The 26378-nt window shown below is 50.1% G+C and overlaps 8 protein-coding genes across 8 annotated transcripts; 6 read left to right on the top strand and 2 right to left on the bottom strand.

Annotated features, from left to right (window-relative positions):
• Positions 1 to 2318: 2318 nt before the first annotated feature.
• On the top strand, positions 2319 to 3269 carry MAA_03876 (uncharacterized protein; the record flags this gene model as incomplete). Its single annotated transcript, XM_007821874.2, has 3 exons — positions 2319 to 2549; positions 2660 to 2865; positions 2933 to 3269. The coding sequence occupies 3 exons, from the start codon at positions 2319 to 2321 to the stop codon at positions 3267 to 3269; spliced, it is 774 nt and encodes a 257-aa protein (XP_007820065.2).
• A 2983-nt stretch (positions 3270 to 6252) lies between these two features.
• Positions 6253 to 7332, top strand: MAA_03877 (endonuclease/exonuclease/phosphatase family protein; the record flags this gene model as incomplete). The annotated part of the gene is made up of 1 exon (XM_007821875.2): positions 6253 to 7332. One exon carries the CDS (start codon positions 6253 to 6255, stop codon positions 7330 to 7332), a length of 1080 nt encoding a protein of 359 aa, XP_007820066.2.
• A 2081-nt stretch (positions 7333 to 9413) lies between these two features.
• Positions 9414 to 10834, bottom strand: MAA_03878 (26S proteasome regulatory complex, ATPase RPT4; the record flags this gene model as incomplete). The annotated part of the gene is made up of 4 exons (XM_007821876.2): positions 9414 to 9534; positions 9596 to 10052; positions 10142 to 10528; positions 10624 to 10834. 4 exons carry the CDS (start codon positions 10832 to 10834, stop codon positions 9414 to 9416), a joined length of 1176 nt encoding a protein of 391 aa, XP_007820067.2.
• Positions 10835 to 11673: 839 nt separating this feature from the next.
• MAA_03879 (Exon junction complex, Pym) lies at positions 11674 to 12276 on the bottom strand (the record flags this gene model as incomplete). Its single annotated transcript, XM_007821877.1, has 1 exon — positions 11674 to 12276. The coding sequence occupies one exon, from the start codon at positions 12274 to 12276 to the stop codon at positions 11674 to 11676; it is 603 nt and encodes a 200-aa protein (XP_007820068.1).
• Positions 12277 to 13121: 845 nt separating this feature from the next.
• MAA_11249 (uncharacterized protein) lies at positions 13122 to 13576 on the top strand (the record flags this gene model as incomplete). The annotated part of the gene is made up of 2 exons (XM_011413229.1): positions 13122 to 13457; positions 13517 to 13576. The coding sequence occupies 2 exons, from the start codon at positions 13122 to 13124 to the stop codon at positions 13574 to 13576; spliced, it is 396 nt and encodes a 131-aa protein (XP_011411531.1).
• Positions 13577 to 14487: 911 nt separating this feature from the next.
• On the top strand, positions 14488 to 20676 carry MAA_03880 (RING finger domain containing protein; the record flags this gene model as incomplete). The annotated part of the gene is made up of 1 exon (XM_007821878.2): positions 14488 to 20676. One exon carries the CDS (start codon positions 14488 to 14490, stop codon positions 20674 to 20676), a length of 6189 nt encoding a protein of 2062 aa, XP_007820069.2.
• A 1383-nt stretch (positions 20677 to 22059) lies between these two features.
• MAA_03881 (Chromatin-remodelling complex, RSC SWI/SNF subunit Rsc7/Swp82) lies at positions 22060 to 23684 on the top strand (the record flags this gene model as incomplete). Its single annotated transcript, XM_007821879.1, has 2 exons — positions 22060 to 23138; positions 23210 to 23684. The coding sequence occupies 2 exons, from the start codon at positions 22060 to 22062 to the stop codon at positions 23682 to 23684; spliced, it is 1554 nt and encodes a 517-aa protein (XP_007820070.1).
• Positions 23685 to 24736: 1052 nt separating this feature from the next.
• On the top strand, positions 24737 to 25756 carry MAA_03882 (uncharacterized protein; the record flags this gene model as incomplete). The annotated part of the gene is made up of 1 exon (XM_007821880.1): positions 24737 to 25756. The coding sequence occupies one exon, from the start codon at positions 24737 to 24739 to the stop codon at positions 25754 to 25756; it is 1020 nt and encodes a 339-aa protein (XP_007820071.1).
• Positions 25757 to 26378: the final 622 nt, after the last annotated feature.

Below are 26378 nucleotides of genomic sequence, written 5' to 3'. Positions count from 1 at the left end.
TTGGCTATCATGCGCTCAATGCGAGGTGACCCAGTCTCCCTTGGATCCTACAGGGAAGGTGTCACACTTGGTGTTGTACTAATTATTATAAGAATATACAAATATAAGTTTATAAGCTAATAATAATAGAAAAATTTTTATATACCTTTTTATAAGTATACTTAGTATTATAATTACGTATATATAAGCTATAGCTAGCTTTTATTTAAGTTGTTTATATATAATATATATTAATTATAAGTAATTTATTTTAATATACCTTTTAACTTGGGCGCTCAAAGGGATGCATGACCAATCTTGGCGATGCGTTCATGCACGGTGTATTGCGTACCTAGGTAGTTTGCCGCGGTTCCCTGACCTAGATGCGGCCAAGACATTATGTTTACCAGATGGAATGTTGGGTGCAGCTTGCACAATTGAAGAAGGCAATGAACAGAAAATAGCACGGCGAGTTGATGGGCGAGAGGTATACTTGTCCATGCAAATTGAGGCTGCTGCCCTGCGGCATTGGTTGGCTGTCATAAAACACGGCACAAAAGGAGACCCCTTGTCCTACCATTTGTCCCACCATTTGTCCTGCACAACTCTTGTATGTCACGTTTTGTCAACGCAATTACCCTCCTGCAAGACGACCGAGTCGGACAATAAAATTCTTTTTTTTTTCCTTCTCGCAGGCGCGTCTTGGAAACAATGAGCTGCGACGGGAATCTTTGGAATGACGAGGACAAATTCTTTGATCCACTCATTGCCAATCCATCGACCGTATTGCCAATCCATCGACCGCATTGCCAATCCATCAACCGCATTGCCAATCCATTGACCGCATTGCCAATCCATTGACCGCATTGCCAATCCATTGACCGGTAAGTTGCTGCCTCTCCATGCTGGCACGGCGGTAACTAGTCGTAAGAGGCTAATAGATGTATACTGACCCTAGGCGCATTTATCGCTGTGAGCAGCCTGCTTGCGGCATGACCTTTAAGACGGCGGCTGGCCGTTTAAAGGACAGGAAGAAGCATGAAAACACCACTTGCCTGCTTGTCTGTCCGTTTGCGCGATGTAACTATTGCTCCCCCTGGCGGGATGCGCTGTGATAGCAATTTTGTAGTCTCTATAACAAACAGACCGGAAGTTCTTGCTTGTTAAGTAGATCCCCGCCAAGTATAGTCCTCAGATTTAATCTTTGACTTGAGGCACCACGATAGACCTTGACTCGTTGAATGACTTATCCGCCGTGGGTTTATACAAAATAGCTCGCCATTCTGGTATGTGTCTAGTCATGTCGTGAGGTGCAGGGCCATGACTTGTTCAACACGAAAATAACCATGAATCTGTGCTTATCTATCTAGGGACCTAGACGAAGCGGTTCATGCAAAGTAGTCTATCAATATAGACCACGAGTCGATTAGTTGTTGGTTTTCGGTAGCTCAGATATTTCCCCTGCAATATTCGAATAACCAAACAGGGCAGTCCCTGCTGCGCTGTCAATTCTCATATCCACTTTCTCGTCGATTACAGAGTTAGAGAATTATTGGCATAAGAGACGAGGGCGTCGCAGGGCGTTTCTTGCAAGTTGGCAGGACATGCAGCGGGGCACAAGAAGCAAAACTATGCGATGTCACCAAAAGTAGGGCCGTGATCCTAAACGCAGCGACTGACTGCGAGCAGACTGACAAAGGGACTTGAGCTACTAAATTATAGTGGGGATTTTCTCTTATACTATTTTCTCCTAGTTAATTTTTTTATAAGAATTAGTAAGTTTACTTATATATTAGTTTAATAGTATCATGCGTGTAATTTCATTTGACTACAGAGCGAAACAACTGAACATTAATATATTAGTTTAATAAGCACGATTAGGCGACTGACTTTACTACTAATAGACCTTGACTCGTAGGACCCCTAGTAGGCCGAGTGGGCTACTGGGCACTTTGTCCAAGCATGGCGGCCGATAGTAATGCATGACAGGTATCATCACGTCGTGGCATACGGCAATCATCAATCATCTCATGCAAAAACTGATACCGAGTAGCACAGGGGAATTGCCCCCTCTCACCCCACTGTAGATACGACATGCTTGGATTTAAGATGAGCCTGGGGATGTGTATATGTTTCAAATCATGCCAACGAGTCATAAATACTGGCTTACATTTGTAATTCCAAGTCCCTTACGCTTCTTGTATTACTTGGTCTCTCTCTATATATAGGTGCCAGGATGAATATAGCAGACAACCCATCCAAATCTTGACGTGCCATCTTATACGTTTCTCTTTTATACGCCTACTATTAGCAACCCATCCACAACTCCCATCGTTACAATGGTACGCAAGATTGTCATTACTCTGGCTGTGTTATTTTCTGCTGTCTTGTCAGCAGCAGCAACTCTCGACAAGAGGATTTTTGGCGGAGAAGCCGTCAAGGATGGTGAATTCCCATTTATCGTTACAATTATTGACGATACTTATGGTCCCTCATGTGGAGGCAGTCTACTAGACAACACTACAGTTCTAACTGCTGCTCATTGCTTGATTTGGAGCGAAGGTTGGCATGTACGGGCAGGGACGCTGGTAACTATACTCCCTTTTTCATTCATCAGGTCACTGGTGCCTGGCGTGGCCGAGAAAATACGAGTAACCATGAAGAGCTAACTATTCCATAGAATAAGACTACGGGCGGACAAGTTATAGCGGCGAAACCTGTACTGTACCCTGGTTTCCGTCGGCGTAGAAGCAGTAGTCATCCGCATGATATTGCCATTTTAAAATTATCAACTCCAATTCAGGAGAGCAAGACAATTGGCTATGCGACACTGCCGGATGCCGGCTCAGATCCCGTGGTTAATTCCTTCGCAATAGTCGCTGGCTGGTAAGTGCTATCAGGTTTAGAACTATTAACAGGATATTGTTGGAAAAGATGCTAACTAATAGGCAAGGGGCCGGACAGGGCCGCAGGATGATCCACTCCATCCATTGAAGAAGGCTACTGTTTCTATTCAAGCTCGTGAGGAGTGTTCATTCGGGGGACGGAATGCAACTGACAACGAGGATGAAGTATGCGCTGGTGGGGATGGCAAGGATGCATGCCAGGGTGACAGCGGCGGTCCTCTTATCGACAAGGAGACAAGACATATAATTGGTATTTCATCCTCGTCATCCCGGGGTGGTACTTGCGGCGTATATCCAGGGCTATATACCAGGGTCAGCAGCTACATTGATTTTATTCAGGAGAATCTTGGGGTGTCTCAGACAACATCTAGTGTAAAGAGCTAAGCATGTCACGTTATGAGACTTGTGAAAGCCAAGCTTTTTTTTAAAAAGCGAAGGAATCTCCATCTAGCACAGAGAAAAAATAAGATACACCAGATATTCCATGGCTTTATAGACCTGATTAATAGTGTTCGCCAGGTTCTCGTAGATCGGACGAGGTCCAGATTTATCTGGCGGTTTGTGGTCTTACGTGCAAGACTAGGCGTAAAATTAGCTTATATATCATGTATTCAGAGAAAACAGTGAAGCTGACAGCTTTCCAAATGAAAATTAGCAAGGGTCTTTATTTCTTGGCGGGCATCCACTTGAAAAGATCTGAAAGACGCTGGGCCTTTGGGCACCGCCAAGGGCAAGAAGCCAGTCGGATCTCCTATGAAGCTTCGAGAAGGGGCATCAACGCCTCAGGCTTTCTCTTACAAGTACCTTTCTTCGACGGAAGGATTGCAGAAGCTGGCAATAGAAGACGACGGCAAGAAAACAGCAGCTCCTGTCCCGAGAGTCAGTAAGTGCGGCATCAAGAAAGACATTGCAGATGGTTGATCTCTTGGCCGAGCGTAGCGGCAGCCCGGCTGATACTGTGCAATGCCGAGATACCGCAGATTCTATGTAGTACTTGACCGTCGTTGTGTCGTGTATCTTGGTTGATGAGCACCGGACTACGTTTGTCTGCCAGGTGTCGCGGTCCAGTTGAGTCGAGAAGCGAACGAGGCTGTGCTGGAGTACTCGATAAATATCCAGGTTAGTTGCATGATGCAGTTGGTGTGGCAAATACCTGCCCAAATAAGTAGGTAGACATGTGTGGTATTTAGCTCTTCCACGTTGCATCGGGGCTCGCTGCAAAAGAATAGGACGTGGAAGAGCTTACCGGGGCAATAGCGCCGAAATTGAGCTGTATCAATGCTGCTCAAGCGATATCAAGGAATAAATGAACATGTAGTTTGACATGATGATGTGATGAATGTGCCCATTTAGATACGGTCGAGTGGTCACTCGGTACTGGGAGCACCACTGCAACAGCAGCCGCAAATTGGATTATAGAATTGTGTAGAAATGCTGCAAGGAGGATGGCAATTGAGCCTCTTCTGTCCTTCCTTCGCCAAAATTTCCCGAGGCATGGCTGTGGAGGAAGGAACTTGAGCCGTGACAGACAAGGAAGGGACTACCTTCCTCTGTTCCAGGCATAAGAGACCCCCCTCCCCCAAGGATCAACCCTTTTCTCTTTTCTTCTCCTCATCACATCGCAGTCGACAGACAATGGCAGTCAACTCATTCATCTTTGGCTACTTTCCTTTCATTCATTGGTTTCCAGTCCTGGTCCGTTCTGGGGGATGCCATTGCCAGAGACTCAGCAGTCAACGAGGTCTTTTCTAAGCCCTCCGAGAGGAAAACCTCCCGATGAATGATGGTCATCATTGTCTCTGTGTGTGGCTCTCGGTCTTCAGGCAAGCTGTTCAGTGCTTGTTCTGATCCTCAACAGAGCCTAGATAAAATTTCAGTCGCGAAGCTGGTATTGATAATGAGGGAACATCGTCATATGCCCCCACGACTTTGTCAACCAGTAAACGGCGCGGCCTGTAAAACCCGCGCTACTTTGCGATACATTTCTCTGCCCAACATGATGGCCATGTGTTTTTTGTAATGCCCAGTGAGCTCAGTCGTGATGCATCATTGCCCCTTGCATGTACATTATGAGATGTCACGGTGAAGCCGTCCATACCCGCAAGTGCCAATGCAAGCCAAACCCATTCCCAATACTTGCTCCCCGCGTCAGTTTGTCTTTGTGCATGGTACCGACCCCAGTAACGTGACTGATGACGGATAAACCGTCGTCCCTATCTTCGTGAGAACATGGTTAAATGCCCCAAGCCCCCGGAGATGAAAAGTTCCCAATGGTCATGATTTGTCCCCAGTGGTGGCTCTCGGTCTGGTCCAGTTAGAGCCTAGATAAAATTTCAGTCGCGAAGCTGGTATTGACAATAAAGGAATATCATCACACACCCCCACGACTTTATCAACCAGTAAAAAGCATGCCAAGTAAAACCGTGCTGCTTTGCGATACAATTCCTGCCCTGCTTGGCTGCGTAAGATATTTATATAGGCAACAGGCCGAAGTGTGGCGCTGATAAGGTTTGCTTGGAGAAAAGTAGAGGCAAAGACAACAATGGCGCCATGTCAGGTTCCGCGTACGCCAGCTGTCTGCCACCTTCTACCTGCAGCTGCACATCTTAAAGTACATGGAAGAAAATCAAGTACTAGGCACGTCTGGTTCCGTCTCTGACCCAAATACCAATCTAGTGCTCGCCCCGTCCTCAAAGGGGATCGGATGGGATAGTTTGGCCCAAGATTGAAGCTTCTTTCCTCATGTCCCCTTTCCCGCCAGCGCCACCGACCGAGTCCGTCTCTTCTCCCTCCTTGTACTATCCTTGATTCGAGCACGTCAATACAAGGTTGTCTACGCCAGTCAGCGAAAAATGGTTGGCGTCAACACTTCGAGGTCGAAGCCACCTGAGGTAGGCACAAGGTCAAAGTGTCAAGGATGGAGTTTGTTGGCGCAATGGTGCAGCGATGTAAGCCACAACCTAGTTGCCACGCCGAAATTCTCGAATTAATAAGTCAGGTAGATGGACTTTGATTGTATCCTTGCACGGGGCACACCCTTCTCGCTGTCCTCCAGCTCTGGGGCCAAGGTGTTGCATCCCATCAGCACACTCCAACTCGACGCCTGTCACCCGATCAAGCTGAATTTCCCCGTCGCAGTCTTGACGCTTCGTAAACGTTGGGGCAACCAAACCCGATGTTCAACCGTAGCTGCAGGATGTGACGGATGACTAAACATGCTGTCGTGTGCCTTGGCGGATAACCAACCTCATTGCACTCTGTTCGATCCAGTCAACACATTTAGATTTTGGTCGTGGACCGAAATGCCACCAACAAGACGACCGAGAAAACGGCAGCTAACAATGTAGGTGCTGGCACATTCGTGATCATGGCTTTTTTTTCCTATATTCGCACTCATTATTTGTCGTGGTCGCAGAGTACCCCTCTTCCAGCAAATCTGCATGATGCCTCTGCCACCTTCCAGTCGTGGCACGAGTTCAACGCTTCCGTCGATCAATGGACATCTGTGCCCGTCACCGAGACGTGCAGCGGCCGTGCTAACCGGGAAATAAAACAACGACAGTGGCCCATTCAGGCCTCAAAGTTTGTCCTTGTAACATGGAACGTGGATTCCTCCTCTGCCTTGCCGGCGACTCGCATCTCGGCCATTGTCTCACACATCGCAAGCTCGGCCCCTGCCGTGGATGTCATTTTTTTTCAAGAAGTTTCTAGGCAGGCTTTGCATTCTCTACTGTGCGATGCACACGTTCGTCAGTACTGGTATTCCAGCGAGGCCGATGAGACCAACTGGCACGGGCAATATTTTGCGAGCATGGCACTCGTATCAAAACGACGCTTCAATCATGCCAATGGATCGCTGGGTCCAGTGTGGAGGTATAAATACCCAAGCCGGTTCGGCAGAGACGCTCTCTGTTGCGATATTTTTTTACCTTTATCCGCACAATCCCCCAGCGGTGAAGCGGATGTCGTGCGCGCTCGACTGGTGAACGTGCACCTTGATTCGCTGCCTATACAGCCATCACAGCGACCACGACAGCTCTCCATTGTCGCATCTGTGCTCCGAAGTGCAAGCCGTGGCCTTGTGGCCGGCGACTTCAACCCTGTACTAGCCGAGGACGCCACGCTTATATCGGAAAATCATCTCATCGACGCATGGCATGAACTGCATCCAGATGAGCCTGGGTTTACCTGGGGTGTGGATGGAAAGCAGCCCTTTCCGCCTGGTCGTCTGGACAAAGTAGCTTTAGTTGGACTGCGGCCATATCACATAGAGGTGATGCATCCAGACAACATTGATCTAGGGTCGGATGACGGGAACAGAAATGCCAGTATCAAGGATGCTGTGAATGTATGCGGTGAGACGGGGCTCGTGAAGCCAAGTGACCAGATTGTACCTTGGAGCGACCACTCCGGTCTCAAATGTTGTGTGGGGCTAGCTGGAGAGTAGGCAAGTCATGTACTGTGCAAGCATGAGGAGCTTTGGCGGCATGATTCTTTTTAATTGCTGAGTATACCACGGCCTCGTTTCGTATAGCATCAGTCCGACGGCAGAGCTGCCAAAACGACCTCGTTACGACACAGAACCGGCAAACAGATCTTCTTGGAGGCAGTTGATATTGCATTCCGTTCAGCAAACAAACAGGTCGGGCCATGGCAGCTCTCTGTTAGGACCTGCTTTTGAGGCAACAGTTCGCCTCGAAAATGCTGTGCTGCATCGATATCTGGCGATGTACTGCGGATGTTGAGTCTTGCAGAAGTTTCTACGAGCCGCTTAGCTGTGTGGATGGTGAGTACAAAACTTGGAGGCATATCGTCGCGCCTAAGCCTGAGCCGGGGTGAAAATTTGTTCAGCCAAACACAGTACTGAGAGAGGATGGCAAGGTTGAGTTGACGGTATACGAGGAGAGTGACGCGGGCATTATCCAAGTTTTCACAGATCGAGCGACAGTCAAGTACCACATCACCTCCACTATTCGTATTTCATCACATTGCTCTCACCGTGTTGTAGCCCCAAATTGCCAGTTGTACATGGACAGTGAGATGTAGTAGTACTAGTATTTTCTTGGCCGTGCCCACATTCAAATTGAAGTTGGGGAACACTCGGGCCGGGCCGTGACAGTACATAATGTACATGTACTGGTTAAAAAAAGGTCTCCACTTGACAAGATTTGCACCAATGGGCAGTGCTATCAGGGTGACTGATTTTCGAGTCGTGCTATTTTAGCACAGCTGTGTGTTTAGTTCCCCTGACCCAACTACTGCTCCTGCCTAATTAGGATTCCCATATCCTAACCCTAGTCCTTACCTGAACCCTAAGCCTAGCCTTAACCCTTACCCCAAGTAGTTGCTTGAGAAGTATGAAGAAATCTCGCAATAATACGGCCTCAACTTGTCCAAGATGAATTTGGATAACTCTGTGAGTCTGTACCCCTTGAATTATTATTCCTTGCTTTAAAAAAAAAAAAATCAAAGCCCGAAATTCGCCTTCGCAAAGCGGAAAAGCGGGCGAGCGTGACGGCACATGAATCTGTGACAGGACGGAACAGGCGAGTGACACTCTGCAGTATGTTTCATTCCGAAACATGTACCTATCCACTAGTCAATATGACTAGTAATAATAATAACCACATCAAATCGAGTACGCATGAATAGAGCGTCCACTGACAAGGGTTTCCTGAGGGCAAGCTATTCGAGTCGATTGCAAGGAATCCAAGGGCCTTTATTGCATTCAAGGCCGCATGTTGTTGTCCCAATTGGGAAATTACAAAAGAGGATCGTGATTCGCAGAGTTTGACGAAATCACTGCATGGAGTATTGTGCAATACGACACAGGACCTTGCCCAATATGACTCGGTAGCTATTACACTACCATGTCCTTTAATATAAAAACTAATTAGCCCTCCGCGGTGAGGATAAACTACTAGCACATGGTGTTTACCTTTTCGCTAGTTCTGTACTCATGGTGTATTGCGCGGTTAGTTACGGTTCCCTGTAGGTGCGGCTAAACATAGTGTTGCTAGATGTCTAACATGACCTCTGGCCCTTTTCTTCTTGTTGTATTTGTTGGCTTGATAAATAAATCTAGTTAGAAGCTAATCTGGCTATAGAATTCTACATTTTGATAACATGCTATGCAACTCAACACTGCAAGAAATACAATACAAGCAATGCCCTGCTCAGGTATAGCTTAATTGAGCGGTCCAACTATACGTCTTCTTTGCTGTTATGCAGATGCCGAATCATCCTTTAGCTCCGGGGGAGGAAACAGGATATCCATCTTTCGCCATGCCAAATGCCCCATATCAAGGGGAAAACAGCCAATTCACGCCCAACCCACTGGAAATCATCAAGTTCAAATATCTCTTAACCCTATCGAGGATCTAGCAGAGCACGTCAAACTGTGACGACCCATTTTATTGTACAGTCTTACAAGATTGACACTGAACGCCGCTCTCGCTCCACCTAATACCCTTGCCTACGCAACCTCGTCTAAAGCGTGGGATCTGGTTTCAAGTTTCACGCTGAATCTTACAGCTTCTGGTACTCTAGCTTGCCTTCCAACTTCTTCGCCTCGGCCATCTTGCGGACTGCCTTGTTGAAGTCGTCCTGGTTGATGGAATCTCTGTAGTCTTTGATAGCAAACAGACCCCTGCAGGATAGTTAGCTTTGCATCATCCGTGAGGACCACTCTGCGGAAGCAATAAACTTACGCTTCCGTCACCACGTTTCTCAAATCAGCGCCGTTCAATCCGTCGCTCATCTTGACCACGCTCTCAAAGTCGATATCTCCATCCAAAACAACGCTTTGCGCGTGAATCTTGAGAATCTCCAACCGTCCCACCTCGTTCGGCAAGGGAATCTCAATCTTGCGGTCCAAACGACCGGCACGCAACAATGCAGGGTCGAGGGTATCAGGTCTGTTGGTTGCCATGATGATTTTCGTCTTGCCGAGGTAGTCGAAACCGTCTAGCTGGTTGAGGAGCTCCATCAGGGTTCGCTGAATTTCACGATCGGCACTAGTTCCTTCGGAGAAACGACGACCGCCGATAGCATCAATTTCGTCCATGAAGATGATGCAAGGTTCGTGTTCTTTAGCGTAGCCAAACATTTCGCGAATAAGTCGTGCAGATTCGCCGATATACTTGTCAACAATGGCTGATGAAACGACTGCAGGGCACCGTCAGTTTTTAAAAAATCACATGTAGAGGAACAAACATCCGCCTCTCCTTTTTTTAAAAAGGGAAATTTCAACATACCCTTCAGGAAGTTTGTTTCCAGGCTGCTGGCCACTGCTCGAGCCAGGAGGGTCTTTCCAGTTCCAGGTGGCCCGTAAAGCAACACACCCTTGGGAGGCTTGATGCCAACTCGAAGAAAGAGCTCGGGGTTCTTGAGCGGCAGCTCAATTACTTCTCTTAGCTCTCTGATTTGGTCATTCAATCCTCCAATACCAGCAAAGCTGACTTGTCCCGGGTCCTCCAAGGACATGTTATAAACCAGAGGATCAACTTCGCGGGGGAGCATGCGCATGATGGTGAGGGTTGTCATATCGAGGGCAACACGTGTGCCTTGCTTCAGCTTCTCCTTGTCCACCTTGGATCTGCAGCCAACGACATATCGAGGCCCTGACGAAGCCTTGACGATAACTGTATTCCCCAAGGCGTTAGTGCATTCCATGTTTTGGATTGGTTGCGTTTCGCAGGCAGAGTTTGGCAAAGTGGCTGGGCAGGGCTGTCCATACATCTCTCATCATCAAGCTGCTTCAAGACTTCGCCGATGATTTGGCCCACGCTTTGTAGGGCCTTGATATTGTCTTCAGTGCGGTCAAACTCTTTCTGCAAGTCCTTGATCTCTAGTCGGAGGTTTTTCAGCTTTGCTTCCCATTCCCGTGACTCGATGAGCTTCTGTCGGTACGAGTCGAGGGCGGCCTGGCGCTCTTCCTCGGGCGTCATGATAACGGCGACCAACGGGGGTGTATCGTAGTCCAAAGAGTTAGTGTATCGGCGGAAATCGATAGATGACGTCGGTTTATCGCGCTCGTGGAGGGATTGGGGTTTCAGCACATAAAAAGCCGTAAGCACAACGGACAGGTATCGCGGGTGATGTGGTGGTTGCTTGACTGTCTGAGGTCAATGGGAAGCTTACCTCACGCGCTGGAGCCTTCGGCGGAGCCACTAATTGCCACAGCCGGCAGAAGGTCGGAGCTCAAGATCACGTCCAATCCTCGCGACGCAACCTACCCTACGGTGTGCACCATGATTAGTTACCACCAATCTTTCTTTCATCCGTCTACCGCCAAGTACCTCGAAATGCCACAGGATTTGGTCGCGTATAGTTAGGTTCGGTTGAAAATCATCATGAATTTTTTTTATCAATACAAGTCTTGTTGTCTTGGCAAGATATGGTCACGAGTCAGTTTCAATCGTAGCATTATTCCACGACTACTGAATGAGCATGGGTCTATCTTCTACCTCCCCAGAGTCCCAAGAGTGTTCTGCTATTTGCAGCGTTTTTCTCCGTCCCCAACAAGCCTAGACGCAATAGCGACGCTAGCCACACTGTAGCTCATACGGGTATAAGAAAGACGAACTACCGTAGCTTTTCGCTCAACTCCCAAACAGCCGAATATGGGACAGACAACGCCGCAGTGGTTGGGGCTCAAGGTCGCCGCAACTCATCTTGTATGTAGTCCACAAGCATGTCTGTTAAACATGATCGTCCCATCCGTTGCTTCGCGTATCATGAATCAATCGTTATGTCAAATAAAGCCGTTTCCATAGACCCTACCAACTCAGTCCTCCTCTGTCGTCCCGACCACATTGTTCGACTTGGGCTCACCCTCCGTATCAAAACCGAGAGCATCCAATTCGCGAATGAGCTCATTGATCTTGATCACCTTGGCAATCTGCTCAGGTAGGAGCGCCTCTCCACCTTCCTTCTTGTTCCTGAGCTCCTTGGCCTGTTTCAACTTCTTCTTAAGGTTGCGGGCCTTTTTCTCTCGCTCTACCTCCGGATCGACCTCTTCAGCCTTTGGTGTCTCCACGGTTGTCGGCTTGGGTTCGCCTGCGACGTCGTCGTCCGCAGCTGCTTTGGCCCGCTTGCGAGCTTCTCTCCGCTTTGCGTTTTTGTTGCCGGCTGCTGAAGAATTTTTATCTGACTGCTCCTCCTCCATGCCTGCGGCTCCAGGAATGCCTATTCTTCGACCTCGCTCCCGAAAGGCTTCAGCAGTTCGGTTTTTGTAAACCTCGACATCCTCTGGTGGACGATAGCCAGGTCGGATCTTGATGGCTTTTCGGGTAGTTCCATCAGCGCGGAGGGATTCGGGGATGTGGCGCTGTCCGCTGCTCTCGTCCGTAACAATTCCCGCGTTGGTGGTGGTGGCCTGCGAAGGCATCGCAAACAGCTCGGCCGCAGGGCTTGTGATAAAAGTGTTAGGATTCAGAAGGCCTAGGCAGGTGGGTTGGGCAGAGATAATGTCGTCAGAAGTCTACGGGAAGAAATAGTTGTAAGATATGAATGGACGACACCTAGCTGTCCGTCTCAAAAAGTTGTGTTTGCTGCCGTGACAGAGGAACTCGAGGATGAGCTGTTGTGTCGATTGGGCGCGGGGCGAAAGTCGTCACATTCCTGAAAAGCGACCCCACATAACTTTATGCTTGGTCGATTGAGTACATCAGAGTCAAAACCTGCTTGCGAGTGAGTGCATAATGTGCTTTATACGAAGTAGAATAGCAGACTCAACCGAGTCAAGAAAAAAATTCAATAGAGTAAGAATTCTCGAAGACATGTTAACAAATCTTATTCCTTTTATAAGAGTTTGCTCGTTGGTCACCAGGTTTTGAAGCAGGGATTTACGCGTCGCTTATTTTTTCCCCTTTTTTGAATATATACAATAGCTACTAGGTAGATAATTACCTATAGGAAGTAATTGCGAAGACTGGTCCTCAGGAATAACAAACCATCTTGCATCCCAAACGACATAACAGCTTGCACAGGTGGTTCCTGCATCACTGCTGCTAGGCTATAGTAGTAGTACCTCGGGTTTGAAGGACCCGCACTGGAAGCGGCCTGGCCAATCCGAGAACAGACAAAGGCTGCCTCAGTCCATCGCGAATTTCCCCGGCACCTTTTCGAATCAGTCTCCCCAAACCTCGGAGGAAATTCATCCCTCGACAGCTTTGCGGCCCATCACCTTCCGATACCGTATCCTCCAGTGCTCAATCGCACGAAGCAGTCATAATGGTAAGCTTCCGAATTGACCGCGCACCCTTCTGCCGACACTCGCAGCTAATCGCTCATCCGACAGTCTCTCGTCAACTCGTTCTACAGGCAAGTCCCTCGATCGAAGCCGAACGACCACTCCCACGACCCGGAGAAGCTAACACGACTTGCTGCAGCGCTCTTTTCCGAAAGAACTACGCCATGTTGGCGGCTGTCTTCACTGCCGGCTTCGCATTCGAAGTGTACGGACCTCACCCTGATAAATGGCGTACCGGAATTCGGCAATTACTAACCTCTCATTGTAGCGGCTTCAATAACGGTGTTAACAAGTGGTGGGACAACCACAACCGCGGCGTAAGTCCTCATATGCGAATGGGAACAGATGTGGTACTGGACTAATGTGGGAATGGCAGCGACAATGGAAGGATATTCGAAGCAAGTATGTTGAGGAGACTGGTGAGGACGACGAGTAAACTATGTTCACGATATACAATTGAAGGCCGCGGAAATGGGTAGGCAGTCATGGGCCCCTGTGTCTCTAGACTTGTACAATTCACAAATCAATAGAGTTGATATCTCACGCATCACCGTTTGCTCGCGCAATACGTTTTGCCACGTGCGAATCGGATATGAGGCTTTGCACAGCCGTACGACAGTGCCAGCGCCGTGACGTGAGAAGGCGAGACGTGGTCAAAGATTTTCTAAATGGGACACACCGTCTTGTTATTTCGGGTCAAATAGCATGCACTGCTCTCATCCGCGTTGGATGATGTTGGTCGGCGATGTCTCTTAGTCGTACCAGTTGACCTTGCCATGTACAGTTGAAAGTGCCTGGCGGTTACCCAGGTACTTCACCGGACACTGGCCAACAGGCGCCCGGGTCGTACGACAGCTGTTGGCCGCCCTGTAATTGCCGCCGTTAGGGGCCCAGATGGCAGTGCCAGGCGCCTGCATCGCGCCGCTGGCACCCCAGAGCACTAGTGTTCCCAATGCCGTCAACGCCATAACGTAGACCGCCAGCTGTTCCTTGAGCACACAGAGGGGTAAAAATATCAATCGAATCCAGTGCCACCCGGCTCTTCACACCACGCAACGTTTGAACATCAACTCCACGCGGATCGCCCTCCGATAGCTCGACAGTCCACATGTGCTTTGTTGCCACCATTTTTCTCGCATAGAACTTGCCCTCTCCATCCTGCCCGCCACTGTTATTGATGGGGCATCAGTACCCGTTATCTTTGATAACTGTCAGCAAGCACCTTGGCGAGCTGCCAGCATCCACCTCTCCCACCTTGACGCCGGACCGTCTCTCCCACAACGTCTATGGGCGTACCGTCTGGATCGGATCGGCGGAAATCATGAGCTCATGAGAATGGAACCCGAAATGTCTACGCAGGAGCAGCAGCTCTGCCAGCTTTTGGCGGACCTGCCTGCCCGGTTTTGCAATCGTTACGATGAAGATGCAGCACGGGAGCTTCTAACGAGCTTGTTTTGGTCTCTGGCGGGTGGCAATCAAGACTACATGCGACTTCTTTTCCCCGAGGGTAAGCCCTCCGACAGCCTGAAGCTTGGTGATGCCCAGGGTGCCGTCGAAGGCGCCGAATACACCGAAGCAGCCCGTGGCAAGCGATGCGGACACATCTTCAAACCTGGCGAGGCGACCTACATGTGCCGGACGTGCGGAACCGACGAAACGTGTTGTCTCTGCGTCCGGTGCTACGACTCAACAGATCATACCGGTCACATGGTTCGAATACAAATGTCTGTTGGAAACAGTGGGTGCTGCGACTGTGGTGATGACGAAGCTTGGAAGACGCCATTGTTTTGCACTATACATTCGGACATGAAATCCGGGCAGGCAAAGGGCAAAGGCAAAGAAGCTGTCGGGCTGCCAGATGACCTTCTGAACAGCCTTCGTATGACCATCGGTCGCGTGTTCGACTACATCTGCGACGTCATCTCCTGCTCCCCAGAACAGCTGAGGCAGGCAAAAACCAAAGAATCAATCTTGAAAGATGAGGAGGCGTCGCGACTGACATCTGTCTATTACGGTCCTGAGACCACATTCTGCGACGAATTTGCCCTCATCCTGTGGAATGACGAGAAACACACAGTCCAAGAAGTCCAGGATCAGATTGCTAGGGCATGTAGGAAGACCAGACGGGAGGCTGCCAAGGATGCTTGGGAAACTGATGCTGTCGGGAGAAGTATCTTGATCTATCTAAACGACATTGATATGCTACTTCAAATGGCCAAGATCATGGAGGCTATCAGAGTCACAGTTACAATTAGGTCGGCGCGAGACACATTCCGTGAACAAATGTGTGGCACGCTTGTTGAATGGCTGAGCGATATTTCCGGCTGCTCCATTGGGCACGACAACAATATCCTTAGGCGAACAGTCTGCGACGAGATGATGAAAACCTGGCGTCAGGGAAGCCACGCTTCTCACACATCAGGCGTTATTGACGACGAAGACGAAGATGAGCAGAATATAATGTCACAAACCAGGATACACGGCCTTAACGTGCACTTTATCAGGGCGCTACAGGCTGCAGCTGCTCCTGGTGGCAATCTTGAAATTAATGTTGACGGAGGAGATGAGGACGTGGACCAGGATGACGATGCAGACATGGGTGACAATGATGATGATGGCCAGTCGCCCACTAGCTCAGTAGCGGGCGGTGACGAGGATGAGGACGACGATGTCATGATGGTAGATGCCAGAGGAGACGTTGGCGATCTGGGTATGAACTGGTCACAATCGGATCAGGCTCTGGAAGAAGACGAGGCCACAATGGCAGGCTATCCTCCACCGCCGCCGCCGCCGCCAGTTCAAGCAAGGGCGGCACGGCGAGAACGGGATGGTACTCCCTCGGATTCTGATACGGCTGATCCTTTGATTGCACCCGCAGTCTATGCCAAAGCAAACGTTGATATTCCCAAGACTCCAGGGAAAACAGAAAAGCCCGCCCCTCGACCTGGTAGGTACTGGATCGAAACCCCACAAGTCTATACACAGCGAGACAATGTGCCCCCGGCTGAAGACGTGTTCCAACGTGTACGCCTCGATTGGCTGCTTCTTTTTGACTTGCGGATGTGGAAGAAGGTCAGGATCGACCTTCGCTCGCTTTATATCTCAACAGTGGTGTCAGTGCCGGAATTCAAGCGTGTTTTGGCTTTGAGATTTGCCAGCCTTTACACAATATTAGCGCAACTGTACCTGGTTGGGGATAGGGAACCGGATCACTCTATTATCAACCTGTCGCTGCAGATGCTGACAACTCCATCGATAACCGCTGAAGTTGTGGAGCGAGGAAACTTCATGAGCAGCCTGCTAGCTATTCTTTACACCTTTTTGACTACTCGACAAGTTGGCCATCCGTGGGATGTTTCTCCCGACGCCGTCCTTGCGTTCGAAAGCGGGTCAGTGACCAATCGCCGAATGTACCATTTCTACCAAGACTTGAAATACCTGTTTGGATCTCCTCACGTCCAAGAGCGAGTCAGATCCGAGCCTCGATATTTGATGCAGTTTTTGGACTTGGTGAAGCTTCACCAGTGCATTGGACCAAACGTGCGAGCAGTGGTTGAGCATGTCGAGTATGAAGCAGACTCTTGGATAACAGCTTCGTTAGTCACACGGCAAATCAATCTCCAAGCAAGAATCCTAGCCGAGGCATTCCGAGACTGTCCGCCTGATGAAATTCACTATCTCCAGAGAGCCATTCGTTTTACCTCAAAGACTGTAATTTTGAACTCCATAGGCGCAGAACGTCATAGGTTTAAGCAAGGGGAGATCAAGGATGAGGTGAAATTCAAGACGCTAACCGACTTTGAGTTTGACACAGAGAATGCTTCCTACGAAGTTGTCAAATTTGTTGTTGAGAAAGATTCCATCAGCTTCCACCATGCCTTGCACTACACCTTGTCTTGGCTCATCGAATGCGGTCGCTCACTGCCTGCATCCAGCATTCGAGCATTGATGAGCTTCACTGGCCAAGAGCTGAGATCAAAGCCAAGATTGATGGGACGGCCACAGATCCCAAGAAAGGACTATGACCCCGAGGACTACCTTATGGCCGCCTTTGACTTCCCTCTGCGGGTTTGTGCTTGGCTGGCGCAGATCAAAGCCAATATGTGGGTTCGAAATGGCATAAGTTTGAGGCACCAAGCTAGCACATATCGAGGTGTAGGGCAGAGGGATGTAACGCACCATCGAGACATTTTTCTTCTTCAGACGGCGATGGTTGTGTGCAATCCAAGCCGCGTGCTTGCGTCCATCATTGACCGGTTTGGTATGGATGGCTGGGTGAAGGGGTTGTTTGAGCTCAAGTCTGAAGCTCAGGATGATGCGCAACATCTTGACATTGTTGAGGACATGATTCATCTTCTCATTGTCCTCTTGAGCGATCGGACTTCTCTTATTGCTCCTGATGATGAGCCAAACTCAAGAATTCTCGCCATGCGACGAGACATCACGCATGTTTTGTGCTTCAAACCGCTATCCTTCAACGAGATATGTGGCAAGTTGCCCGAGAAGTATCAAGAACAAGAGGACTTCCATCGCGTCTTGGACGAAATGGCGACTTTCAAACCCCCCGAAGGCATTTCTGACGTAGGCACTTTCGAATTGCGTCAAGAATTCATCGAAGATATTGATCCCTATATTGCACACTACAACAAAAATCAGCGAGAGGAGTCAGAGATGGCATATCGAAAGAAGATGGCCAAGAAGACTGGCAAGACAATTGAGGAGATTGTTTATGAACCCAAGCACCGGCCTGTGCCATCAGGCTTGTTTGAAAACCTGGGGCAGTTCACCAGCACTGGCATGTTTGCCCAAATTATCTACTACTCACTCTTGTATCCTCTTGTTGCCCAAAAATTTACACCTTCTGTGCCATTTACTCGGTTAGAGACGTTCTTGCAAGTCGTCCTCCATCTGATTCTCATTGCCATTCTCGAGGACAAGTCCCATGAATTGGAATCAGTTGGACAGCCGCCAAACTCATTTGTCCAAATTGCTCTCACCACCATGGCTCGCAGCAATTTCATGCCGGAAGCGAACAATTCCCGAACCATTGTTTCACTATTAACTTTAATGTCAAACAAGGACGAGTTCAAAGCAGTTCATCCCAAGATTGCTCTAGTCTTGAGGAGACTGAGGCAAAAGCGGCCGCAAGCATTCGAGATTTCTTTTGTAAATCTTGGCATCTCGGTAGACCGTGTTGACACCGCCTCTCCGGCCAACAACTCTGCTGAAGAGGAGCGGGAAAGGCGGAAAAAGGCTGCCTTAAACCGTCAGGCCAAGGTCATGGCACAGTTCCAACAACAGCAGAAAAATTTTCTGGAGAACCAAGGTGGAATTGATTGGGGTTCTGACTTGGATGAAGATGAGGACGAAATGGGCCAATCTGAGGACCGAAAGCATAATTGGAAGTATCCAACAGGGACTTGTATCTTGTGCCAGGAGGACGCAGATGATAGAAGGCTTTATGGCACATTTGCCCTTCTCAATGAAAGCCGCGTGCTCCGCCAAACTGACTTTCAAGACCCCGAGTTGGTAAGAGAAGCCTCACAAACACCTTGCAACCTCGATCGATCTGCCGAAGACATTCGGCCGTTTGGAATCGCGCATGAGAATCGGAAAATGGTTGAGAAGCTCAATTTAAATGGGGAGACTTTTTTGGCTGAACGCCAAACCATTGGCAAAGGGTTCAAGGCCAATCTGTCCAGACCGGGCCCGGTTGCCAGCGGATGTGGGCATATGATGCATTATCGATGCTTTGAAATGTATTACGAGGCAACGAATCGCCGACATACGCATCAAATTGCAAGACATCATCCCGAGGACACGAGGCGCAATGAATTTGTGTGCCCGTTATGTAAAGCTCTTGGCAACGCATTTCTTCCCATCATATGGAAAGGGTTGGAAGAATCGTACCCGAGCTACTTGCAACCGTCAATATCTTTTGGAGAATTCCTTGACCTGAAGATGGGTTCGGCATATTGGCTGCAAGGGGGTAAGGCCCCCGAGGTCGACTCACCCAGCCCACCGAACATGTACACGCCAAGTGTACCAGGCAGTCTGGTTGAAACTCTGACGAACCAGCACCCGGATGCAGATATTTCATGGGGGAGAGACGACCCCGACTCGCAGTCTTCTGTGCTTGGAACCCCGGCGAGCTCCTCATTCTCTACTGCTGGCATACCAGAGCCAGGTAACTCTCTGGCGGCTGCTGGCCCCAACAGTCAAATTTTGGGAGACTTGAAGGCAGCATATCGGCGTCTTCGAGATACTCTACGAGTGAATGGGCTGCATACTCGGCATCCTATTGATGCCAAGGCTACTGGAGGAGATGAGCTTTACTCGAGCGACACTCTTGTTCAAGTCATCGGCTTCACCATATCATCTGTGGAAATACAGCAACGCGGCGTCGAGGTCCAACCAGGCATGACGTTATTGGATAAAATCCCGGAGCAAGTACTCGTCCACCTACGAGTTCTTTCGGAAACTGCTTCGTCCTACATAGCCGTTGGAGCAGGCCACACGGACGGGGTTCCCAATCGTATTGAAGATGAATTCACCAATGACAGTGAGAGACAGCACTGCCAGTTATTTATGTGTCGATATGTTGGAACCCAGGACTTGCTGGCAGCTACTTCGGTTCTTCGACCTTTGGACGCTTATCCACCTTTGCTGAGCCTTGATCCATTCACCTTCCTGGTTGAATGCGCATATGGCCTTGTACCGGCCTACAATGCCGAAATTTCTCATATGCTCAGGCTGTGTTATCTGGCTGAACTTGTCAAGGTTGTGTTTCACATGGGGCGCAACGTTCCATTCAGCATGTGGATAGAAGGCCTTGCTGGCAAGCAATCACAGGATCCGGCCATGATCAACTTTGCCAGCTTTGCGCTTGCAATCACCAAATGCGGAATGGAGCTCGAGGTGGCCAACTTTGGCAAGACCAGCGACAATGAGGGGGAGAATAAGGGTTTCCAACAGCCAGGCGTGGATACTTTGGAAAGCTGGTACACTTTTGTGAAGAAGTATGCGTTGACCTTCTTGCGGAAAAGTGTGGTGTTCTTGTACGTCAAGTACGGTGTCGACTTCAACAGCCACATCTTGTCGAGTCAGGATGCGGATTCGGACGAGCTTGATCGCCTCACAGCTGCTCTTCGCCTACCCAGTTTTGATGAAATGTGTGCCTCTATGACGGAAAACGCCTTTGCGTGTGGTTGGCCAACGACAACGTACGACCTGGTTTCGGGCTGGATCAAGCACCAGGTTGTTTGGCCAAATGGTTATGGAGACATGAGCCAATCTGCCCTGGTCAGCCATCCAGGCATTTTCGAACTGATTGGTCTCCCGAAGACTTACGACACACTAATTGAAGAGTCGATCAGGAGAAGGTGTCCATCTACCGGTAAAGACCTCACAGATCCGGTCATTTGCTTGTTCTGCGGTGAAATCTTTTGCAGTCAGAGCAACTGTTGCCAAAAGCCGGAGACTGTCGGTCGGGAGACGACGAGAATTGGTGGTGCTCAACAGCATATGCGCAAGTAAGCTCGGGACCTACCTATTCGACAGCCGTGATACGTGCGGTGGGCTAACGCTTGAAAAATTAGGTGCCAAAAAAATATCGGAGTATACTTGAATGTACGAAAATGCTCAATAGTGTACCTTTTTCGACAGTCTGGGTCTTACGCCCCGGCACCTTATATCGATAAATACGGCGAGACGGATCCTCAGCTTCGTCACGGCCGACAGCTCTTCTTGAACCAGAAGAGATATGACTCCATGATACGAAATACAGTACTGAACCACGGTGTGCCAAGTCTGATTAGCCGCAAACTGGAGGCTGAGATAAATAATGGAGGTTGGGATACTTTGTAACGAGGGAGAAGGGATACACGGCTTCATAGATGAATGATGGAATTCTGGAAAGGCAAACGGAGTTTCGAGTTATTTTTTTTTCTTCTATATAACTGTACTACAGTTTATTGGACAGGGGGAGTGATGAGAGCTTTTGTCTGATGTGTTAGAACAGAGAGCATGGGTGGCGGGTCTAGAGTGCTTGGGTGTCTGTCTGTGTACTAACTAGTTACTTGGTGCGATGTTTTGAGTTGCTAGGCAAATTAATATGGCAGCTGCACTGGGTGGGCTATATGAATGCATGCATGCGCTACGATTTTGTATGTACATTTGATTTCCCAATGCTCGAACCATGGCGACGCATGGAAATGTGAAGCTGTTATTATTGAGTGGTAGAAAACTGGAGAGCCTCGTCTCCCGCCAAACCGGGAAGGGGCCACACGGTACAGTGCTGGTGGTACAGTGCGCCTTCATCCACACACTCCGGTGAGGCTCATCAAGAGGCCAATCAAAGGCACGCAATCCGACAAGGCGCGTCCCAAGTGCCAACCGTGCCGTGTGTCAAAATCGACCTTGGATCGTGGGCAGAACGTCGACCTGTCGTTGTATCCAGACCAGGTCTCATCATCAACTTCTACAGCTGATCCTGCTTGGGGCACCTTTCTTTGGCGCGCGTACTCCATCCTACACCTACGAGCGGACCAAGACTGTGAGATATCGGGCTGTGAATTGGCAAGATGGGGCGACGGTCTAGTCGCGCAGCTGCTAGGAAGGCATCGGCAGCGCTGGGTATGCACTTTTCTCTCTTGGCCTTTTCTCCATCTTTTTTTCCCTACATGGAGCGAGCGCAAGCAGCATCACCCACAACCGCACACGGCATTGTCTTTGTGCAAGGGAAGCGCATTGATCGCGCGCATTACACTTGCGTTGTGCTCTGTGTGCTCTGTGCGCCTTTTTTCTTCTTTTCTTTCTCTCTTTGATGCCTGCCGTCCTTTGTTGCCCTTTCCCTTCCCCTCTCCGCGTTGGCCTCTCATCTCGTGTCCTTGACTGGCACAGAGGCTCGCCAACACAATCATGGCACCCAGAACCAGGATTCGTTTAAGACTAACGCGTAGTTTAAACACTGCAGAGAGCGCGCCCAAGGGTTTTGCCGATGCCGAGGACGAGCCCATGGTTGATGCGGCTGCGGCTGACGAAGGCTCCGAGCACGAGGAGCCGCCTGCGCAAGACGACGACGACGATGACCAAGAGGAAACCAAGCTCGCGTCGGACCACGAAGAAGCGGCTGCTACGAAAGAAGGAGAGGAAGAGGGCGACGAGGCCAAGGGACCCAGTCCGCCGCCTCAGCCTGTGATTCGAAGAAAGCGGTTGGGTCGACCGCCAAAGAACAAGCCGCCCGACTGGGACCCCATGATTACCGTGACGGAGGATACGCCGCGACGTCGTGGTCGCGGGGGGTGGAGAGGTCGAGGTGGTCGCAAGGGAGGCCCAGCGGCGCCAAAGGCCGAACAGGTCATCGACGCCGAAGGTACCGTGGCCGAGATTGTTAATGACGAGTGCGTGCTACCCGAAGATCCTGAGGGCGAGACCAAGGTCGACAAGCTGGGAAACCTGGAAGGCGGTCGCGACTATCGCTGTCGTACCTTTACCGTCCTGGGCCGTGGAAATCGACTTTACATGTTGTCGACGGAGCCTGCTCGGTGTGTTGGTTTCCGAGACAGCTACCTGTTCTTCACGAAGCACCGAAAGCTGCACAAGATTATCGTCGACGACGACGAGAAGCGAGACATGATTGAGCGAGACATTATCCCACATTCTTACAAGGGCCGATCCATAGGTGTTGTTACGGCCCGGTCAGTCTTTAGGGAGTTTGGCGCGAGAATCATTATTGGCGGTAAGCGCATCATTGACGATTACAATGTTGCTCAGCTGCGGGAAGAAGGTGCTGTTGAGGGCCAGCTTGCTGACCCCGATGACCACTTTGTGCCCGGCGAGTACAACAAGAACCAGTACGTCGCCTGGCACGGCGCCAGTGCTGTGTATCATACCAATGTGCCGTCTGTGCCGGTGCCCAATGGAAAGCCCGAATACAAGAAGCGCAAGGTCAACGTCAATGACCAGAATTGGATGCTGGAACATGCACGAGAAGCTAGGTGTGTGAAGTTGACTGCCCTTGGATTTTTTTTTCTTTTTCTATCTTGAAAACACTGCTGACATGATGTAGCATATTCAACGCTGGAATCAATGCGATTCGCAAGTTCAACAATGCCGGCGTCTACGACATTCACACCAACATGCTGCAATACCCGGCCATAATGCAGCCCACCCGGGTGCGAATCGAGCAAGTGAGCCCCGACGAAGAGGCAGACAGCAAAGGAAGCGTCAAGTTCCCACCGGTGCCGCTCAGAATGGCCAGGAATTTCCTCGTTATGGACACATACTGCGAGGGCGCGCCGCGAAACGACGCTTCTGTCCGACCAAGCAACGAGACGCCAGCGGAATTTGTCTCTTCGTTCAACGGGCTGGTGTCCGTGTCGGACGAGATCAAGGACCTGTTGCCGGCCGAGTGTCGAAAGGCGTTTGACGAGGCACTCGAGGCAGAGGTCGAGTTCCAGTCGCGCTGGGGCACGGAGAAGGAGAAGATGTCGCGCCGGGACCCCATCATTGATAAAGCGATAGTACCGTATAGCATGTCGTAGGGTGGCGTGCATTTCAGGGGAGTCGTTTGATGTGATGGGCGTATGGACGGAATGGAAGTGAATGTGTTTTGCATTGTATAATAGGAGTTTTTAGTCAAGGAGGGGGCGTTGGGCGTATGGAAGCTGCGGACCAAGTCTAATGATAATTGTTCTCGTCTGCGTCTAAATAGCTGCCAATATGTGCTTGTCCAGCTTATGGCTCGATCGCTGCCATGGTTTACACATGGCAAACACCAACGTGATCGTCTTGCATGGCCCACCCTTGCAGCTCATCGCCAGCATATCCCGAGACGGCGAGCCGAAGCTCCAACTCTGGTCCTTGGCCTCCTCCTTCACCTTCTGCTTGTGTCCTGTTCTTTCCCTCCCGACGCTTATCAACTCTCTCACCTTGACCTCCCTCTGGGAGATGCGCTCCTTATGCGGCGGGTCTCTCGTGGGAGTAGAATTTGAGAAACTGGGGCGCAATATAGACTTTCGGATAGGGGCCAAGGTTATACTAAGCTTATATGGGATGTGTTATGTGCTACGTAACTCAACCGCCTTTTAAGTTTTGGTTTAACAAGTCCATTTTGTCTAGAGAACTGGTGCATATATTAGCTTGGACAGGTAGCGAGAGGCCAAGGCTATTTTAAATAGCTCAAGAATAAACAGATGGCTCCGTGTGGCACGGCCGGGGTCACTAGAACTGAGATGGTTCATCTTTGTAAAAAATACATGCACGACACCGTCAAAGATTAAAAACAGATGCGCCGTACATGATGCCTTGATGGTCGACCCTAGTGCTGCGCCTGTAAACGCACTTGCTACAATAGCCAGATGAATGAGTTTCTTAGTTGCTCAAGGTTGTGTTTAGCTCTGTTATGAAGAATCCAAACTAAAGTAGCAGCATTGGGCGTGTAAGATTTGCTTCTTGTAAATAGCCTGTCCTGTCCTGTCCTGTCCTGTTCTGCCTATTTTCCTTTTCCATTCCGTCTTTGCATCTTGTTGAACATTGTCATCGGAAACTTTCACTTGATTATCATCACGAGTTTGATTTGAGAGCTGTGAACAAAATGGCTCCGTCAACTTTTCACGCCTTTCCCCGACTTCCCTGTGAGCTCCGGCTTCACATCTGGCAGCTTGCCCTTCGACCCCGGCACGCCGGCGGTCTGCACCACTTCTTCCTCGACGGCGAAGGAAACAAGGACAGTATGGACCCGAGGCTATTCGTCGGCGTGGACGGCCAGCCTGGAGGAAGCAGTTCCGCTAGACGAGACGTCGTCTTGCACATAGGTCGCCTGCAGAGCAACTCCTCCGTCATGCCCGGCAAGGGCTCCGCGTACTACTGGGATGCCGGCCTCTGGACAGCCTGCCGAGAATCAAGAGACGTCATAGCGAGGCGCTCCGAATCAGACCGCCAGCACAAGACGGAGCACTACTCGCTTCTTCGCCGGGAAAGGATCGGGTGCCGCCGGCCGGCCTTCGCAACGGTACGACAGGGCGGCACGGCGTGGAATCTCATGGTCCAGCCGCACAGGGACCTCTTTTGCTTCCATGTCCAGGGCTGGGACACGGGCTTTGTCCTGCCGCATCCTTCGACCCTGCGAGCCTTTGAGCGTCCCGTCTGCGGGCGTCGGGGCCTTGGGCCCGAGGACGCGCAGCGTACGTCTGTCCAGCATTTTGCCCTGGAGTTCGACGCGCGCTGGAACGAAAACTGGCCCGGGAGTCCTGACGAGCTTATGGGGGAGGCGAGCCCGCGCGGCTTCATCGCTCGCCTGATACTGCGGGCTGTGCTGACGGAAGTCGGCTTCTTTATTTGGCTGATTGACCGCGGCGCTCCCGTGCCAAAGGGGCCGCTGCTCGAGGACACGCTCGGTCAGGTCTTTTACGACATGGACGCCGAGTACGTCGAGGTGCCCCAGTGGAGTGCTGGGGAGTCGTCCTACTTTATTGACAACATAAACCTAAGTCTCGGGGGTTGGTACCAGTTCAGGGGGGAGGACGTGCCTCATGTTGGTGACTCGTTCGAGCTGAGCTGGAGTTTTGACACGGAGGCGTACATTGGGATTCTTAAACGGAGGAAGAAGGACTGAGAAGAAGATTGTGGGTGTAGGGGCCATTTAACATGATGTAGTATAATGTCTACTACTACAGCGATGAGTAGTGTATGCCTTGGTGGTGGGCAAATCGGGGGGATGAATATATCGACATTCTACCTCATCGTCATGGTGAGCAAGAGACACAAGAGTTCAAGACGTGGTTGCACGACCCGACGCACCATTCTCTACATGCCCATGCCCATGCTCAACATGACGTGCACGGCAGGAAATGTCCCCTCGCTCTTGTTGGCTTGTGAGAAGGCTCTTGTGGAGGAGAGTGAGCGTCGTCGTCGAATGGTGTCCGAAACGCCCCTTGCGCACTGACCCCCGCGACGATCCAGACTCTCATTCCGTGGCTCTGCCGAGATGATGATGAATTTTTCACAATGAATTATTATTCTTTCTTTGTTCTTTTCTTTTCTTTTTTTTTTTTTAAGAAAAAAAATTGGCTTGCCATGATGTGTCAATAAGTAGCCATAGGTTGAGCAGGCTCTCATCTCAATCAACCCTCTCACATCATCACCAGCATCCACCGCAAATCGCCGACCATCCACACCAACCCCGGATCTTTGACGAACCACTTCTCTCACACAACCCGTTTGAGCACACGCTCAGC

This window comes from Metarhizium robertsii (genome assembly GCF_000187425.2).
Source record: "Metarhizium robertsii ARSEF 23 chromosome Unknown MAA_Scf_5, whole genome shotgun sequence".
Lineage (NCBI taxonomy): Eukaryota > Fungi > Ascomycota > Sordariomycetes > Hypocreales > Clavicipitaceae > Metarhizium > Metarhizium robertsii.
This window is presented reverse-complemented; position numbering and strand designations above follow the sequence as displayed.